Below are 20532 nucleotides of genomic sequence, written 5' to 3'. Positions count from 1 at the left end.
GGGGGCGCTCTTGGATTTTGTGGAGCTGCAGTCCATTGGGGCTTCTGGAGCAACCAATGGTTTGTTTTAATTATTTAATTAAGTTCTCAGCAGGAATTTGATGCCAGAGGGGTTTGACTTCAGTCTCCCATTAGGAATGGTGGGTGTGTGTTGCCATTTTATACTAGGCAGCATTTTTACTTTTGAAGTGAAATATGAGATGCTTTGTAAATGGATGTGCCATGTTCATGGTTAAAATTGGCCAGAGAGGTGTGAGATGTGTTGAGCTTGCAGCAGCATTTATGGGATACTCCTGCATGTTTCCTTGTAGCTTTGCTTTATACACAGAGCCCCTTGACCTTTGATGCCATCTTCACCATGTTCACATATGCTTTCAGCAACACAGCTCAGGTTTACATTCCTCACCTTGTCCCTAACGTTCAAGTCCCCTTCCTGACCTGCTCCACATATTTCATGCCTGGCTGTTTGTAGCTGATGAGTGCGAGCATTGTTGTGGCAACACTTCCTCGGGTCAAGTGCTTGGCATCCGGCCCAAAGTGGATTATTGTAATCGGCCTTGTTAGCAACTACTCATTTTTTCCGCCATCGTCACAGCTATGGAAGATCCTCTTAAAAGTAGCTCGACGTGGCTTAATATTAGCCACTACAGTGTCTATGTAGACTCACTGTTTGAGTAACACCACATGGGAAATTGGTCTGCTTTGTGTAGAAGTTTATAAGGTCTCTGGTATAAGCTAATGGTTACTCCAGAAAGCCCAAACACCACAGAAAATGGATGTCTTCTAATATGTTTCCATAAAAAGGGAGGAAATTTAACTCTACCTCACATACAAAATGACAGATGGGCTGAAGCTAATTATTTTTTTATTTGCCATACTAGAGAGCATATGTGCACCATCCTGAGCTAGTCGTGTATGTCTGCTGCTTATTCACATTTACTTTAATGGTCTTTGGCTGAGTCTCCCTTCTTGTGTAAATCACAATTCTGCTCAGCTTTCATGATTAAGACAAACAAAACCAAATGAGATCCAGTGAAGTCATATATTTTGCAGCAGTCAGTTACAATAAACTGATATATGAATATGAATATTCAGTTTTTGGTACCGGGAGCTTTTTTGATTTTTGTTCGTCTTCCAATTGGTATTTATGGACGACACCTGGGTGGGCTTTTGTTGCATGCATGTAAACAGTGCATATGTAAATCAAAAGAGGGATACAGTGGCCAAAATACAGTCTCAAAACCATCTGCTGTCAGTAGATGATAAATGGCCTTTTTACAAAATTAATGAGCATTTGTATTTGGGCTATAAAGAACAGGAAGTCGTGGCCTACTTATTAATTATCCAGATATACACTGGCAATATTGAAAAGCAGGAAACACTGGTCTGATACATTAGGTGATAGCTGATGGGATTCTATTGATTGGGTAGTGATTAAATTATCCTCATGATGAGATGACGAGTAGACTTGCAAGCTTGGGGAGGAATTCACAATTACCCTGCAGTAAAACCTAGATCCTGGATTTTTTTTCTCTTTTGTTTTGAATTTCTTTAAATTTGTCTCTCTTTCAACGTTGGACTGCAAAATCAAGGTTCACTGATAAATTTCCCAACCAGGCAGGATCAATTCAACATTTCAGTTTAAACCAGATTAACTAAAATGAGTCAAAAGAGTTAAAATAATTTAGCTTGTGGGAATAACATCATATTATTTGATCTGGGCACACAACCACACGCAAAGTTTTTGGTCTAGGTGTAAAATATGAGCTTTTAGACACCAGTTGACTGGACCACAACAAAAGACGATCATTTTTGGGTAACTGCCCTGTCTTTTGAGAAGCAGAACTAATATACAGAAAGAACATGTATAATTTGGACAAATTACAACTTATTGAGTTAAATTCAAAGGAAAGAGACCACCAAAACTAAAAACGAAACAGAGGAGCTGTCCATGGATTTGCCCAATATATCTGTACAAAGAGTTTTGTAATGTGTGCAGTATAAAGTTATAGTGTGTTGAGTTTCTGTTAAAGTGTGTTTTAGCTTCATTATTAGAAGTTAAACCTGGAGGTTAACTGAACTTGCCACCCTTTGTCTCCAGTTTCCTCTGAGCTGGACAGACTCGCTGTCTGCCTTACTGTGCCCACTGTTTTTTATCTTCTCCCTGTCGAGCAGCGTCATGGGGCTCATGTGATTCTAGCCTGACACTATGTGTTCATCCATCATGGTGTAAATACTGGACCACACACAGATGCACACTGGAGAGCACCTCCAGGGACCCCTGAACACGATAAGTGTGTGCCTGTCTGTGAGAGAGCAGGGAATTGGGACTTCCTGTGTGCATCGACACACTGGCTCGGTGTAAATCACTTTCAAGCAGGCCGAGCTGCAGGCATGTCTAATCCCAACAGAAATGATCCTATGGTCCTGTGAGGTCCTGTATTTCTTTAGCCTCAGAATAACATTGAAATTAAAATACATTTAAACCACTCCCAGCCTTACAAACAGTAATTTTATTTCAGTTTTATTGCTGAAACTACCACTCAGCAGCACGTGTTAGGAATTCCCACTTTGACTGCTATTGATAATGCCGTCTTATCTCTGTGTGTACACCCAGCTGAGCTGTAGGTGATGTAATTCACACTACACTAATTTTCTGTAGCATTGCATCAGCCGTGAATTTCCCAGACACAAGGTCGTCTTGGATTATAGTTTCTCTGGATGGAAATAACTCTCATGTACTCTTTGGGGGTTTATTTTATGACCAGAAAAAATCAGTTTGATTAGAAATAAGTTTAATAGATAGAGAAATGGACTGATAATGAGCTAATTGTGAACATAAAAAATCTTTACATTAACTGTAAGAATTTAAATTTTACATTGTAGGAGGTGTTGTAGCCCTATTTCTTAAATCCAAGTCACACCACTGAAGGAGAGTGTGAGCAGCACGGAAAATTAACGCTCGGCATTTGCCAAGCGCAGGCAGATTTTGAGATTTTGTCTCGAAGCATCATCCAGTCAGTTTGGACAATAACCAGCGGTCCTCTGGAACATCTCTCCACTCTGTAAAAAATTTACTGCTTTTGAGCAAGACTCATCGTTACTCATACCATTTCAAAGCCTTCAATGTTCTGTTTTACATGTGGTCAGTCGTGCATGTTCTGAGAAAGCAGCGAGTAGAGATGTGCCAGTTAATGTACATGTTTGTATTGAACCATTAAGCTTATCTCACCTTTAGATAACAGTTAATAAGATAAAGTATTCAGAATGCATCTACAATTTGACTTGTGGGGGGTTTTTTTTGTTTATTTTTAATAACACTCACCAGACAGGTTATTAGGTCCACCTGTCTAGTAGCAGGTTGGACTCTTTTGTCTTCACAGCTGCCTTAATTCTTCATGGCATTGATTTAGTAAGGTGCCAGAAAGGTGGACCATTTTGAATTTGATTTTGGCTTCGTGAAATGGTGTGGCATCCTGCTGGAAGCAGCCATGAGAAGATGGGTTTGGCATTTAAATGATGCTTAGTTGGTATTAAGGAGCCCAAAGTGTACTACGCCACCACCTGCAGCCTGAATTGTTGATGTTGGGTGGCTGTAGGTCATGAGGTAGAGCAAGTCTACTGATTGGAAGGTTCGAGGTTCAATCCCTGGTTCCTCCAGTCTGCATGCCAAGTATTTTTGGGCAAGATACTAACCCCAAGTTGCTCTCCAATACATACATCGGAGTATTAATGTCTATGAATGTTAGTTAGGAAGCAGTAAAAAGCTTAGAAGAAAGTGCTTGTGTGAATGGGTGTGATTGGGTGAATGTGGCATGTTGTATAGAGTGCTTTGAGTACTCCGGGAGAGTAGAAAAGCGCTATATAAGAATCAGTCCATTTACCATTTGATACAAAACAGGATGGATCCATGCTTTCATGTTGTTTGTGCCAAATTCTGACCGAACCATAGAAACTGAAATGTGTGAACTGTAGCCTCAGTTTCCTGTTCTTAGCTGACAGGAGTGGTTTTGCTTCAACATTTAATGTGTGTTTTGTGTTCAGAGATGCTCTTCTTCATGCCCTGGTTGTAACAAGTGGTTATTTGAGTTTCTGCCAGCTTGAAGCAGTTTGGGCATTCTCCTCTGGCCTCTGGCATCAGCGAGGCATTTTCACCCAGAGAACTGCTGCTCACTGGATATTTTCTCTTTTTTTGGACATTTTCTATAAATGTCCAAAAACCCTAGAGATGGTTGTGTGGGAAAATCCCAGTAGATCAGCAGCTTCTAAAATACTCGGATGCCATCTGGCATTAACGACCAATCATCTTTCCTCATTATTGTGATGCCCGGTTTGAACTCCAACGGGACAATGACTTTTGAAAATGACTATGTGTCTAAATGGACTGAATTGCTGCCATGTGATTGGCTGAATAGATTTTTTTTTTTATCAGCAGGTGTACCTAAGGAAGTGTCTGGTGAGTGTGTGTCTATTCCTGATACAGTATTAACTGAGGGGCCCAGTTTAATTAAATTGGGATCATTTTGAATTGTGAATTGTGCAGAGCTACTCTAGTCCAAAAAGCATGGCGCTGGACTGAGGACTCTTAAGTGTAGACATAAGTGGAAGGCCACTCCTGAGAACAAACAGTGTACACCTTTCACAGAGTCCATTTCCGTGCCATGTCCCGGGTGACTTCCTTAGAGTTCTCCTCCTCTTTCCTTTCTTTTCATGTCCTGTAATGTTAACACCAGCTGTTCATGTCCATTGATCTAACCATGCTGACAAAGGAAAACACAGACAGAAAGAAAAGAGAGAGAATCTATCATCACGTTTGCTCACCCTCCTGCTTCCCAGATCACTTTCTGAATCATCGAGCATCTAATCTTCCCAGTGTGCAAACTAATCTTCCTCAACTGACCCACCCGTGCAGCTATGCACACTGAAGAGTAGACCCCGAAAACAAGCCTGCGCCCACACAAATGCATTTCACTTCACACAAACGCTCACAGTGGATTAGAAAATTCCCACACACAACCTCCCACACCCAAACGGAACTCTCCAAAATACTTAACCATAATTTGTAGGGTTAACACATGATTTGACTTGTTATTGGGTCTTGTTAGGATGAAACTGGTTTTTTAAGACCAACAGCACTTACGAGGATGAGGTTTATGGTCAAGACTCTGCAGTCCTCCTTTTTTTTTCTACGGTCGTAAAAGCTCCAGCATGATGTGCTGGATAATGCTCTGTTTTAGTCACCATTTGGAAAAACAATGAAAGACATTCCAAGAACCTGCAGGAAGCCTTTCATCTCAAGCTCTTTCCTTCTTTGAAAGCCATAAAGAGACGACTGATGTCAAGACCCGTGAGGCTTTTTTATTGTTATGTTTACACCGCCATCTGCATCAAACTTGTTCTTTCACATTTGGTTGTAATTTGTTTGTGGGCGTCAGCGTCTGGATTATTAGCACTTTGACCTGATGCTGCAAAGATTAATCGTGTGATGGGTTAGTTGCGGAAAAGGCCTTCTCACTGCTCTTTGGATGTGAAAAGGCTGAGCTAATAATTTATTCAAACAAACATCTTGTCGGCTCTCATTAAAGGTAAAGAGGCAGAAATTATTCTCATCAGCTCGCTGAAAGTTAGACTCATTCTGGTCTCCCTGATCAGCTGCAATCCTTGTGTTTTTATTCTTTTTTTTAAAACCTTTTTTAATTAGAAATCATAATCTGGCAGACAGCTAACATTTTGAGTCGGCTGAGAAATTGGCTCTTCCATCAACCAGCTGGTGTTTGAGGTTTGTGATTTGAGCCATCTGACTCCTCCCCCACATCGAGATTCTTCTAGGAAAATAAAAATCACAGTTGTAAGCTTGACGCTGTTCTCTTTTTTTCTTATGCTTTGTTTAATAGGTGTTTTTACCTAATTGTAAATGTTTAACCCGACTCTTGAAGTCTACAGTGGCTGCTTTGTAGTACACAAGAAGGTTCTACACTAAAGCCCCCTAAGTTGCTTTCTTAAGACAAAATATTGCTGCCATTGTGTCAGCAAAGGTTTCCCATTTTACAACTTTTGTATCAATTTTTGTTATTCTGTCATATTTTAGGACAACTTAAAATGACTGAGTTAAAATACTTTACAAACTTGTCCTTAAAGTAATATTTTTGAAGAAATATGTTATTTCTCTTAATAAGATTAACTCAATGATTATGTCATCATATAGAAAATAACTGACAGATCAGTGAGAGGAGATGGTAGAACCATGCTTCGTCTTGCCCAAGTTGCCCGCCTTATTCCCTTATAGGGTGCTGGAACACCCTCAAAGTGTATAAATCCCTTTTGCGGGAAGCATTTAAGGCCAAATACTCCTCTCGGTTTGGAAATATGAATTTCAGGCCCCGTGATGGCTGGTGCAGGCCGTCACCGTAGTTACATATAAGATTTACATTTGCACTTCACTCGAGTGAATAATGTTATGACAGAAATGTGCTTCTGCACTTTGGATAGTAGCAGGAATTACATTTCAAATTTGCAGCTATGAGCGAGGGGCTTTGACCACAGCAGCAATAACCTCCTCTCTGTGAAGGTCATTCCTCAAGGCCACGAGCTTCTGCACTCAGATTTGTTTTCGCTGCTCTGCTGAGCTCAAGAAGCTTACCCTGGTTTCCATACAGAACGCAGGTTAGGCAGATTGGGAGTGTGACGGGGACAAAGAGTTTTGTTTTTCACATTCTTGGTGGTGTGAGATGATTAGCCACTGGATGAGGATGCAAAGATTTTAATTCACTTTAGAAAAAGCACAATGAATATTTATAAACTTCCTTTGTGCTCTATCTTGATGGTATCCTTAAATCTGTACTAAAGAAGGTTACTTGTGCAGGGGAAAAAAATCATTTCTATATGAGAATTTAGAGGCATCTAAAAAACAGTTAAAAAAAAACCTGCTCATGCATTCGACCATTCTTTGGTTGATGGGAACCCTCTTTGGTTTTGCTGCACTGTAACCATCTTTGATGTTCAGGCTGGTACCTAGAAATACGGCACAGTGGGTGGGAGCAGGTGTCTTACTGACATTACCATAAACCAACACTTGTACCAATAAAGTATTTTTGTAAATTCAGTTGGAAAGTAGGACAACACCCACTGTATCTCTGAAGTAGCTCAGAATATCGTGATGTTTTTCATTTGCTGTGGGTTTCTGATATTTCACTTGTAAGCATCACGGTTTCAAGAGCTTTCACCTGTGACATAAAAAGGTTTCAGCACAGATTGCAATCAGAGCTAAAACGTTTGTCACAGCACGGCTGTCCTTCAGCACCACCGAGTATCTCTCTTGCTGCTCTACATTGCCGTGTTCTCTGTTTACAACAGTTTTTTCACTTTTCTATTGCAGTAAGTAGACTAAATAAGTCTGCTCAGTAGGGCTGTTCGATATAACGATATATATCGGATGACGTTATAAAAACGTCTATCCTTCATTTTACGATATTGTTTGTTTCGTGGTGTTGCAAAATAAACTGTTTACGGCAATATTTTTTTCGTCGTTTTGATGGTCACTGGAGTGGCTATATTAATTTCTTGAAGTTCTCTCTTTCTCTTATATTTAATATAACCACACTACGGACGGACAAGCGCCTGTTTTTATGCGTTGTTGTTAGCAACAACGACACCATCGCGTGTCCGCTTGTTTATGTTCCACATAAACCTTTCACAATAAAGCACAAGATCCTGTTGAGACTTTTCAAAATAAACTGAATCACGTGAAAGAGCAGATTATTTACGGATGAGAAGTAAAAAAGAGCGGCCAGGTGCTAAAAAATAAACCTTAGACTCAAACGTTAGAACAGGCTTTTCCCTGCAGCACGCCGTGTAATAAATACTCACAAAGAAAACGGCGGCCTTCACAACTTATGTCTAAAAATGTCTCGTTTCATGCATCGGTTAAAACACTCGACTCAGCTACATGACGTGCAGCTGGAAACACTTCCCGCAAGTCGAGCTGCACGAGATTCACAGAATTTACAGAAAATGTTACATTTTTGTGATTTATATCGTTATCGGGATATGAGATTTTGGTCATATCGCACAGCCCTACTGCTCAGAGTTAAGGGGCAATCATAAATAACTGATTGATCAATCCTTTTAAGCACTAAAATGAAGACTTTTGGATATTTTGCTTGAGCAGCGATGTTTGCATTTAAGAAGACGTCTCACCTCTCCCTACTCTGTCTTATTTGTTCCCAGCTGCTTGTGTGCAGATTCAGCAGTTTCTCTAACCATACTCCACCGACTGACAGTACAGTAGTGCACATCATGTTATGTGTCTATTTTTCTGACTTCAGATGTGACTCTGGGTTCTTTGAATGCAGAGTTGACTTTGGCACTGTTGTCTTGAACTTAGCACCTTTCTGTAAAGTGAGCTCTGGGCTCGAGATGCAGGAAAATTCAGTTCACACTAGCGCGGTGCATTAGAATTTCTGATTTTATGCACACATGATGGAAAGAAGTTAAAGCCCCCCTCATGTCGCTGCTTCTCGGCCCGATGGCGGAGGGAGAGATTCTGTTTTTTAAAAAGCTGCGAGCTTTTGAAGCGCACATGATTCTGCTGCTCAGCACGAAACAGCTGGGGAGCTCAAAGCTCCTCGCTTGCACGCCACTCATAGGAAACATGAAAGGTGTGAGATGCCTAAAAGCCTCAGCGTTTGAGGATGTGGTGAGAGCCAGTAATATTGGGATGATTAGGCATATGATGACCTTCGTCACAAAGAGCTTTGATTAAGATCACAGGAGCCACAAGTGATGAGATGAGCTTATTTCTTTCCTCACGTAGAATTCTCGTTTTTACACAGAAGCCCAAACTAACAAAACAACAGTTACCTATTTTCAGCCTGCATTGGATTATATTTCCTTTTAAGCAAGCAGGCAGAATACCCGGGCAGTTTGTGTGTTTTCAAGAACAGTAATATGAGGTGGATTTTATTTCAGAGACTCAGTTATTAAAAAATTTAGCATCGCCATACACTGTGTTGGATTATAGTAGCATCAAATGCAGCTTTCATCTTTGCTATTAAGATGAAGGGGAAGTAAAAAAAAATTGAATTTTCTAAAACTGGAATTTAAAGATCTCCTCTCTATTTCTGTACAATTTCACACTAAAAAACCGACAAAGTCCAGGTTATCTTTTCACAAAGCAACAGGTATTTCATATTAAATACCTCATCTAGTCCAAAAGGGCTAAAACATGCCATCCCCTTTGACTCTGTACCAGACATCTGTGATTATTTATTGATCGGATGACCCACTTTGCCAGGAGGATTTCATTACCGCTTTCCAGTAATGAAGATGCTGCACTGTAGGAGGTCCTGGTTTTCTTTCCTTCCTAATCAATCTTAGGTGTCCAAAGTCCTTCTTTAGTCTTTCTGTGTCCTCTTGAGCATCTTTTCTTGACAAATCTTGCTAATGTATAGTCAGGACCTCCACCTAAAACATACGCTCAAACAATAACATGCCTTCATTTGGGTTTTTAGATTAGATAATAGAATAACACTGCACTTTTAGCTTCTATATTGAAGTCTGTCTCTGTTGGGATTTCATTAGGGCTGCATGTAGGAATTGTGGCACCAAAGTAGGAATTTAAATCCCTTAAAAATGTCACTAATATGTAGATAAGTGTCCGTTTTGGGAGGTGTTTTCACATGAGCCAAGCTGAAGGCCTTAGGCCAGCAGCTCATGCATATCAGGACCTGCCTTCTCACTCAGTCATGCACTAGACTTTGCGGAGTAGTTAAGGGATTTCCTGCATACAGAGCCAAAGAAAAGTCATTGGAACTGTAATAAGATTATTTTCTTAAACCATTCCATTAAACTGGGGTCCATTTACTCTATCTAATAGACAGTTTTATTTACCAAGTGGTCAGCAATAGCAGTTCCTGAAGCAGGAACGACCCTGTTAGTTCTATTTTCTGACCCATTTCAGGTTCCTGACCTGCCAGCCGAGAAACACGCTGCCTCTGTAGTTATGTTGTTTGTTTCAACAAAGCTGTGCTTTGTGATCCTGAAAGTGTGTCAGCCTTTAACTTACCATAACACAACCCTTTTTAAGAACTGCACACATTTTAACTCAACACGAAAGCATTGTGCTGGATTCAAATCCTGCAGAGATCTCTGTTAAGTGTGTGGCGTGGGGGGCTGATGCAAGCTCGGTTTCACTGGGCACGGCTCTGTGTTGCTCAATGGCATACACTAAATAGCACAGTTTGACATGTTGCACTGTTGCTAAGTTGGCGATGCATTAAAAAGAAGAAGTACAGCTGCTATCCTGCATGCAAATATGAAAAATTTGGTGTGTGTTCATCATGTGTTGAGCTCTTTTGGTGAGAATAGCAGGTGCCTTCATGAAGTAAACTTTTCAGAAGGCTTTTGATTTTGAGGGTTCTGTTCTCGCTGTCAGCAGCTCGCCGTTACAAGCAGTGACCCCGGCCAGCAAAGTCAGCCTTTCTGAGATCTGGCCCTATTGTTGTAGGACTGTGTCTCGGTCGCTAAGCAGCACTTGGCATGCAGCCACACGGAGCTCTATGTCATGAAGCTGCAGAGGCCGAGAGCTTAGTCAGACACACATTAAAAAAATTATATACACGCCCATGCAGTGTATGCAACGTATGTGTACAGGGGACGTCCTTTTTAAACAGTTTGCTCCCCCTCAGCTCCTCCAGTTTATGGATATTATTAGTCGGTAATACAAAATGCATTTATTTTCCTCAGAAAGATGATTCTTTAAGCAAATGATGTGGGCAGATTAACAAATTGTTTAAACCAAATTAAAGCAGAGAAGAGCTGCCAGAAAATGAATCCGCAGCACTCTTTATCGTTGCCCAGTTTTTTTCTTGAGTGAAAGCACCCATTTGTTTTTAAAGACATGTAAAGTGAGTATGTGAAGATGCCAGCAGTGACAAAATATTAGATTTGCAGAGTTTTTGTCTGTAGAGCAAATGATTAATCTATTAGCCAGAAAATAACTTTCAGATTAAATGATTGTGTTTGTTCGTTATGGTCCACTTTGCTGTCCATTTAGTGTAGCTTTGTTTGAACATGGCTGAGTCCATAAATGTGCATCCAGCACCGCAAATCCCACCTCACTTTTCACCATTACCTCGGTCGTGTTTTAAGAAAAAACCAGAATGCGCAGTTTTTGTTCCTGAAGAGGCAGCTACTGGTTTTTCTGAGCTGAGACAGAAAGATCAACACCCTGGAGCCGCTTCCAGTAATGAAACCCACAGCAATCCTGACCTGTTTTTGCTTTGTTTTCAACGTCTAGATCCATTGGAAAAAAATCAATTCCCAGTGAGTCAGCCAACAGTTTGCTCAGCACTGCTGATTGTGCAAACGTGTGTGTGTGTGTGTGTGTGTGTGTGTGTGTGTGTGTGTGTGTGTGTGTGTGTGTGTGTGTGTGTGTGTGTGTGTGTTTTTGTACAGTAAGACGTGTGTTTTCATGTGTGCTGATAATTCAGAGTCGAGGTTTAGGGTTAGTGGGTTTAACCTCTTCTGTAAGAGGAGCATGTGGGCTGCATCTAGTTTCACAGTAGTGTCTAGTGTCGGGATAAGCTGAGAGGATTCACTGCTCTTCTCAGCACCTGCTGAACTCTGCTCTTCAAGTGTCAGCTATGCCACAACAGTTCTGGCTAATCTAAGTAAGTCATAATCTTTCTGATGGGGTGAAATGACGTGCCTGATCATTTGATATTGTCTACTCTGAACCAGATACAGCACGTTGGAATTTTTGTGACTCTTCCACAGAGATCTGTGAGCACACAGTCGTCACCAGTTGTCTTTTTTATTACCAAGTTCTCAGTCAAATACAATAATCAGCTAATCTGACACTGTGACCATTGTATCAGATAAAAATAATGTGTAGTCCCAGCTTGGTACCAGATGTACTAACACTGAATATTGCTGCGTTGTCTGTGTCTAGTAACAATAGTTTTCAAATCCCAAAAAGTTGATTGTGTTCATCTGGACGTAGCGTTTTCAGCGGGAGAAACGTTTCGTCACTCATCCAAGTGACTTCTTCTGTCTCAGCTGACTGCAGGTTTTCCCAATCTTATAAACAGTACATTTACATAATGACTGAAACCAGCACCACTGAAGGAACAATGGGCTGTGAGAGCAGTTCCTTGCTCATTAATATGCAAATGCTCATGACCATTGATCAACAACCACTGATCAAAGCTCATTGATCAAAGACCACTGATCAATGGCCATGAGTACGATTCAAAGAGAGTTGGGGAAAGGCTGCAATCACAGCATTGCAAGATGGCGAAAGATGTACCCTTAGGGCCCCTCCTCGATTCAGAGATGGTCTTTCCCTTTTCACCTAAATCGCCTCCTTGACTTCCCGCTCAAACCAGAGTTCCTCCCTGTCCAGGATGTGTACATCCTCATCATTAAAAGAGTGTCCACTAGTCTGTAGGTGTAAATAGACTGCAGAGTTCTGGTCTGACGAGGTGGCTCTTCTGTGTTGTGCCATCCGCTTAGCCAAAGGTTGTTTGGTTTCCCCGATGTATTAATCCTAGCAATCCTCCTGGCACTTAACAGCGTACACTATATTACTCTGTTTGTGTCGGGGGACCCGATCCTTGGGGTGGACCAAATTTTTGTTTTTTAGTTTTCAAAAAGACAAGACATGAGTTAAACTCAAGCTCTTTTTATTGGCCACAAAGAAGTGATGTCTGTGGTTGCAAAAAGGGGCTCTCATCTTATAGGATTCTATGGCAAAGCAGTCCTGGGCCATGACATCACTCATTTCCAGTCATATTGAAGTTTCAGAAAGGAGGATTTCCCAGTTGCCTGTCACTCACAAGTTGTTAACCACCACCATTAACCAACATAGTCCCCCTCATTCTTGTCACATCTGGTTTCACAACGCCAAGATGGTGGCAAAAAAACAGATTTTGAGGTTTTGTGGGGAACATCATGGTAACTGCATCCATCTTTTGCTGCCTACTGTCATTCCCCATAGACACTCATTTTAAAATACCCAACTTTAGAGCTTTAGAAAGCTCACAGGTTGAGCTCATCCACTTGAATACTAGAGTTTATCTATCTGATGAATAGGTGTCATGACAAAGGTAGGTGTCAGGCATCTAAATATGGTCACCTCTGGCTCCAAAAAATAATAGAGAACGTGGTCCGAAACCAGTGAGTAATATCACTGTGGCTACATGGATCTTTTTGTAAAGCAGTTTATGACTGCATGAGCATTTAGCATGTAAAGCGTCTAGCTCCTAAAAATCTTAGTTGTGATGCCCTCATCTGAGTACTTAAAATACCAACTCCTCCCTCATGTTATTTTTTCTCATGTTATCATGAGAGATCAGATTACTGTCAGCAAGACCAAGAAGTAGGTTTCTGGGGCATTAAAAGCTGCCCAAAGCTGAACCTGGGAAAGCCTTTCTTCACCAGTGAACTAAATTATGTAAATGTGTTCTCACCTCTAGAAACTGCCACTCAAGTGTAAACCACAATGCAGTGTTTCCCCATGCTCTCTGCTGTAATATTTACTCGTCTCCAGGTAACGTTTTGAGCTACTGCGAGCTTAATTTGCACATGACATGTCGAAGCAGTAGAAAAAATGAGAGTTGGGTGCACCACTGATACCCACAGCTTGTCACAACTGATCGGCCTGAAAGCGGCGCTTGTGGTGGTATAAACACTCTGACTTCCTGTTTCTGTGTGGGAACTGTTTATGTGTATGCATCTACCATTTAGCGCAAAGAGGCATCTTCCTCCTAGTAACCCACTGAGCATATGAGCTGTAGGCGTAATCAGCAGACTTCTAAAAGTGAGGGCAACAAATCATATCAGACTTTGTTTTGCACAGCATGGTACTGTGCGTTCTATTTCATGTGTGCACTGTTCTTAACAGCAGAACATCTTTTTTTTATATATATATTTTGGGAAGTAGCTTTTTCATTTCTGGAATAGTTTGATGAGAGATGCCTTTCCATAAAAAGCTTTCCTCTGAACTTCCAGATTCTGTTCCAGAGGTAAGAAAACCTCATTCACAATACATTTGACACTTGTTACTGTGATAATTCGTTCTGTTAGGATGACAAGCGAGTTAAACACATCTGTGATAACAGCAGGGCAGAGAGAAATGTACAGTGTAAAAGTGCTTTAATGGCCAGCTTGCCTATAGAAGGCTACTGATGCTGGTGGTATGGGGACTTGGCGTAATTGGAGAGCGTGGCACGAGCAGAGGTTTTACGACCGTGTGGCGTGAGTGTGCAGTTTTGTTGCCTTTGAGATGATTGCTTAAGAGATTGAAACCAGGTCTGCAAACATTCATAGTCAGCTTCTGTCTTCAAAGCCACTTTGGTGTGGCAAAGTGGCTCTGCTGTCAGTTTGTGATTGCATGGCTCAAGGTGGCAATCTTACATGTGAGAATATGGTGATTGACTGTGACAACTCTGCGAAAATCACAAAGATTGCATTGCTACTTGCATTTAGATTCCAGTTGAAACCTTGTACATCTGAAACAGAAATTAAGAAATTTCTGCTCAAATAGTTAGGTAATTTCTGCAGGACAGCAGTTTAACTGCAGCATGGCTTAGGCGCTCACCTATGCCATGCTGCATAGGACACCTGTTATTAGTGGTTTTGGTGCTACAAATTCAGACTTTATTTAACAAACTAAGAATCACTAAGTAAGTAATTCTAACCACAAGTTGAGGGCTTGCAGTCAGGTCAGACACATCTGTAATAACAAAAACCTTCGATAGCAATTTAGTGGCCAGTTGATCTCAGATTAAAGAAAACCAACTCCTGGAACAAGCTTTATTTTCTGGACAGAGGCCAGTGGTACTGATGCCTCTGGTGTTTTAGTCTTATGCAAAGATGAATCTCTTCTAACTTTGGTCCTAAAACAAGTCTAGTCTATTAAAGGAAGTTTTTGTGAGTTGTTTAATTATCAACTACAAGCCACGTCCTTGGATTCGGGCTCGATTTGATTTTAAATGGTGTACTCTGATGCTCCACAAGTGCTCATATAACTGTTGCCTTTAGTTCAAACTAAATAGGGCATTGTGCCTTAAATATTTATTTGGAAGGCCTCTGCGTGAACCTAACGCTCAGTCTTTTGGGACTGTATTAGCCTCACTAAGAGTACTGAGAAACAACAAATCTACCCCCACTCTTCATCAAAACACTTTACTTCCTATACTTTATTCATGCGCTCTCTAAGCAAATAGGCACTCAGGGAATATTCTGCTTCATATGTGGAGGGTTGCCTGGATTTGACGTGATGATATTCTTATTTGGAAAGATTTGCATGCTGTTTTTTTTTTGTTTTTTTTACCTTGTAATTGGAAGAGAGGGGGACTTACACAAGAAAGGTCGTGAGTTAAATTTAAAGTAACAGGAAGTCCATCCTCTCCATTTTTCTCATGCCTTCTTTTCTCACACACACTCTCTTTCTCTTCTCCTTTCTTTGATTTCCTGTGTATTTAGAAAGTTGTGTATAAATGCTGACTTCAGAAAATGACTCAAAGCGCTTAACGCAGACACCCAGATCAGTCAGCAGAAAGATTTCCCATCCAGACATGTGAAGGTGTAGATATTTGCCTTTATTTATTTAATCTGCGGAAGTTTAAGGTTGTCTAGTGTGACCATATTCAGACCACACGGACTGATTATGGTCACAATATGGCCGTGATATTCGAAAGAATATCAAAAGAGCATCTTAATTGACTTCAGAGATTCCGCAGTTTAAAAAGAAGAAGAAAATATAACCATATGACACCTGTTCTGAGGTCATTACTTTGGCTTTGCGTTACATTTAGAATTGATTTTAAAATTTTAGTGGATGTTAGTAAGACCCTGCAACATCTGGGACCTTAATATCGCCCAGACATGCTTGTAAACTGTGAACCAGCTCGACCCCTCGTGTAATCTGGAACAGACTGCCTGGATATTCTTCTGGTCGACACCAACACTGGTGAAGATTCAGGAAAAACTTACCAAATCATTTCCATCTATCTCCATCTGTCATCGGTTCTGGTCTCATTTATAATGATCAGTTTATTTCATTTCTGCTTCTTCTGTTGTTTTAATTACCATCTTTTATGGGGTTAATTTATAAGTCTTATTTACAAAGTTTTGTGGCTGCAGCCGCCTATAATTTTGATCCCCGTACACAAAGATTTGGTCTTAATGTCATTTCATTAATCTTCATTTAAAGTGGCATTAAATGACTTACACATGTGGAGCCCCTATAAAGGACAGCCTCATGATTGAGGGCTTGTTAAAATCTTAAACTCGTAGTTTATTCTATAAGTGAAGATGAAAGGATGCCCAACTTTGTAAAGTCTTTAAGGTCATTTTACTTCGCAGCCTGAGGTGAAAATAGTAAAGTAAACTGCAGAAAAAAGAAAAGTGTGTATCTAAATGATCTGATACCAGGACTGTCTGTGAGTAAACACACTAATCTTTGTGTCTTTGTCACTTTTCAGTGTAGAACAAGTGGAGCTACAAGAGACGGACCCATGAAGCATGACAGGGTGGAGCTGAGGCTCAGCTGACCCTTCCCCTTCCTTCTTCTCCTTATTCTCCCCAGTGCTCCATTCGATCAGCACCAACCCCCTCCCTTCCCCTCGTTGCCCCTTCCTTCCTCCCGTGACCCCGTTGCATCTCACCCATCGTTCCTTGCCTCCAATTCCTCCAGACCTCAATCAACCGTGCCCAATGTACTCCCCGGAGCAGGAAAACATCTCCACCACCGCCTCCACCAAAGTGCCAGTGAAGTATGGAGAGCTCATTGTGCTAGGGTAAGCAGATGACAGATACTCAGCCTCACATCCAGAACACACATTTTTTAATTTGTATTATTTTTATGCAGTTATTTTTGTCTGTTAATCTTCTTACTATATTAGTAAGTGTTTGAGTCTGGGCCGCCGATTCCTCCCACAGGATCAGGAGTTGAGTAACCAAACTTGACACAGGTACATCTTAGGCCCAGAAAGGTTCTTATCTATATCAGATATGATGACATTGTCACATTGCCTAGCAACCACCTAACAGCAGCCTAACAACCCTTTTTTTTTTTAGCATTTATGCAGCTATACCTTGTAAAAGCAGTGTATCGTTTCTATTTCACTACAGCAACATATTAACTTATACCCACAAAAGTTCATGATTTATTAGGACACCATCAGTTTGCCTGGAAACCACATAGTAATGGGCTCAAATGACCTAATTTTTGCAATTATGCACCTGCAGCACATTATGAGAGCATGCTGTAGCTTTAATTCCATGACAGCAACATCTCAGTTATATCCACAAAAGCTGAAGTACACATGATGTATCATAACACCATCATGCTGCCTAGCAAGCGGTGGGTTAAAATGACCCATATTTTTTGCATTTATGCGTTTACAACACCTCATAAAAGCTTTATATCGTTTTATTTCATAGCCAATAGCACATACAGGCCAAATAATACTGCAGCATGGTGAAAAAACAGAAATGTTTTCATGGTGCTAGAATAATAATTGTAATAAAAAAGTAAGCTCAAATTCAAATCTGCCTAATTATTCGTTAAATTCCCTGGCACCTCAATACTCAAAATATCATGTTTATTTTTTAAGTCTTCCTCAATTTCAAAGGAAAATTTTTGTGCACTTTTTTCTCATGTCTGTCACTTTTTTAGAGGTTGTCAAATTCATGAAAATTATTTATAATATTTCTATTTAATTTGTTGATGTGTTTAAAGAATCTGATTCATGGTTGGTTAATAATTAAATGTGTTGGTTGCTGCCTGTAAGTTCTAGGACTGTTAATCTGGCTTCATAAACCAAGACTCACCCTCAAAACACAGACAGATAATACCTCAATATCCTTCATGCTCATGCATGATGAGTATAGTCACTGTTATGGATTTGGGGAATCCATGAAGCTCTGTTTTTTGACTGTGTTTTGCTACACAGCTATTATCTGGCATTCTAGATGCTGGACTGACAGTGGTTGGTTACAGAAATGTAATGTATCATTCAACACTGATTCAGACTTTTCTATAAATGTTGGCGCTCTAAGTTGCTCCCTTTCTGAGCTAATAAGTTGGCTAATGCAGCCTCATTACCCTCATGTCACCTAAACCATCTTATAGATATAAAACCAAAAAAAAAACCCCCAAAAACTAAAGAACTTTTAAAAAGCACCAAAGAACCGGCAACATGTTGCAGCTTAATAATGTTTTTACTGTTCAGCTGATTTCTGCTGAAGAGAATTATAGAAACATAATAGGGGTTGCAAGAGAAATACAGTGAAATTTTAAAGGTACTTTGATTGGTCAGTTTATCTGTGGGTATTTTCTGACACACTTAGAATGATTCTTTTGAAAAGATGCCAAAAAGAAACAAAAGGAATGTGTTTCCACAAAGCAGCATAAACAGTGGGGATATTTTTATCCACACAGGGTCATGCACTGAGAACACACAGATCTGGTGCTTTGGACTTATTGAACATGACAGTACCCACATTGCTTGATGCGTTACTAGATCAGTGGATGCTGAGATTTGTTTTGAGTCAAGTCCACATAGTCAGCTGTAGGAAAAACCCTTCACTCCACCCTGCATCTTCAGCATAGAAGACGCATAACTCTAACTGCACACACTTTCTCCAGTAACAACCAACAGTGGAGGACTTCCTCTATCTGTATGTATCTCCTGTTTATTCCCCAAAGGGGCATTCCACTCTGGTCCCTGTCCCAGCCCACTCCACAGAGGAATGCAGATGTCGGAAAGACTCCTTACATGCACGTTCATAGACGCACAAACATGCACATGCACATGCACGCACACACATTTATGAGCATAGAGCGCACATTTTTCATGTCTTATACACACACACACACATAGTTGGATCCACAGCTGACTCACAGTTTGTTGTTCTGGGTTGTGCTAGAGCAGCATTGTCAGGGAGATGACCGTGGAAATTTTCCCTAGTGGAAAACCGCAGTGAGCAGTAAACTCAGTTCAATGGCTTTACAAGGGAGAACCCCAGTTTTCCGTTTTGCTGTGCTTTTTCCGCTCCTAGTTTTTTGATTCTAGGTCAGGCCTCCCTTTTTTAAAGGTCAACACAGGCACTCACTGCTCCATGACATGAGCAAATACATACTGTGCAGCAACTGAGGCTGCTCTTTAAACCTTTGCAGGGTTCATTGAAACTGCATGTGTTTTGTGAGTGGTCACTGTGGGAGTTGAGCATCTAACCCTCACATTAGCACCACAGCAGGCGTTTTGACCTATCACAGTCAAGTAAAGACATCACCGGCACTCAAGCCACGCTGCGAGTTTTCTTGTCTTTCTTGTCTTTCAATCCTTTGTCGATTGAAAGTTACCATCCAAAAGTAAAGGGTGTTGCACGCTCAGCCTCTGGTGTCTTAACGCAAAAATATTCAGTGCAATCACTGGGCAACTTTTCTCCAAGGAGGTTGATATCCTATTTTTATTCTAGTGTGACTGAGCTATAAAGTAGCATTGCTCTAGTCTCATGTGTCAAAACTCAAAGACACATGAGACCTTTGTCAATTAAAACTAGCAAAGGCCCAAATCGTAGCCAGCTGCAGACTTAGTTTGATTCGTTGGTTTTTGTGTATTTAGTTACCCGCACTGACTAAATGGTGTAACTTTGAGGCCTTTATGTGGACTAAATCATTGCTAAATGATATCCACGATATTTTTAGTTTTTTATTTATCAAACTGTGTTCATGCACAGCATATTTCCAGCCATTCATGAGATCCCAACTGGCCCATAGCAAAACTGTGTTCAGCTGCTCTAGTTGCAGCCAAATTGTACTGTGACACCAACAACAAATGTCTCGCAATAAATTATCGGAAAGCAGCTGTTGAAGAAATCCTCAGAAAATGTAAAAATGTGACTGTATTGAGCTGATCATTTGATTTACCTTGAATCACTGCCAGCATCCTCCTGGGGCATGATGGGTGAACAGCTCAAGAAACCAGGGCTCTCTGTTTCACCTCTTCCCTATCATAAAACCTCGTGCCAAATCAGGATGATTGCACTTTTGCTAGCTGGGGGGTTGGGAGACAAAAGGCAATGCAATAAATTACTTGGAAGGCAGCTGGAAGGTTTTCATGGTTCTATGAAGTAAACAGCTTAGCTGTTGTAAACTCCACCCATCTGAATGTCTGTTTGTCCTTCTGTTTGTGTCGCCTGTGTAACTGACAACAGATCCACAAATAGCAACAGAGAAACCCATCAACGATCTAAACGCCTAACTGAGTCCAATATGTTTCATGCCCAGTAATGCTAGTAGCCTAATGCGGAGGAATGCTGTGGTGTCTCTGGGGATGGTCTGTTTACAGGTGCCCTGGACATGCATGTGGGGATTTTAAACAGCTGTAATGCTGCAGATGAGATCCCTCCCCCAGTGCACCTCTGTCTGTCTGCATGCATCATTTCTGTGAGCTTAACTGTGTGTCCACAAATATTATTAGTTTATCCGTGTGGCTTAAATCCTCATGAATCATAAATGTGA

General features: G+C 40.8%; 1 protein-coding gene across 3 annotated transcripts in view; it reads left to right on the top strand.

Annotated features, from left to right (window-relative positions):
* The window catches only part of peli1b (pellino E3 ubiquitin protein ligase 1b), a 48926-nt gene that overhangs the window by 11152 nt on the left and 17242 nt on the right, over positions 1 to 20532 (top strand). For 2 of the 3 annotated variants that reach the window (XM_005733703.2, XM_005733701.2), the window contains exon 2: positions 16487 to 16801. In XM_005733703.2, coding sequence (XP_005733760.1) covers positions 16719 to 16801 — 83 coding nt within the window. In that variant the 5' untranslated portion in view covers positions 16487 to 16718. Of the gene's footprint in view, positions 1 to 13783; positions 14024 to 16486; positions 16802 to 20532 lie in introns of those variants that run through there. The other variant, XM_005733702.2, reaches the window with a different exon arrangement.

The sequence above is a fragment of the Pundamilia nyererei genome, unplaced genomic scaffold (assembly GCF_000239375.1).
Source record: "Pundamilia nyererei isolate P.nyererei 1_Seehausen unplaced genomic scaffold, PunNye1.0 scaffold00054, whole genome shotgun sequence".
Classification (NCBI taxonomy): domain Eukaryota; kingdom Metazoa; phylum Chordata; class Actinopteri; order Cichliformes; family Cichlidae; genus Pundamilia; species Pundamilia nyererei.
Note: the sequence above shows the minus strand (reverse complement) of the source record. Positions and strands in the feature narration are given on the sequence as shown.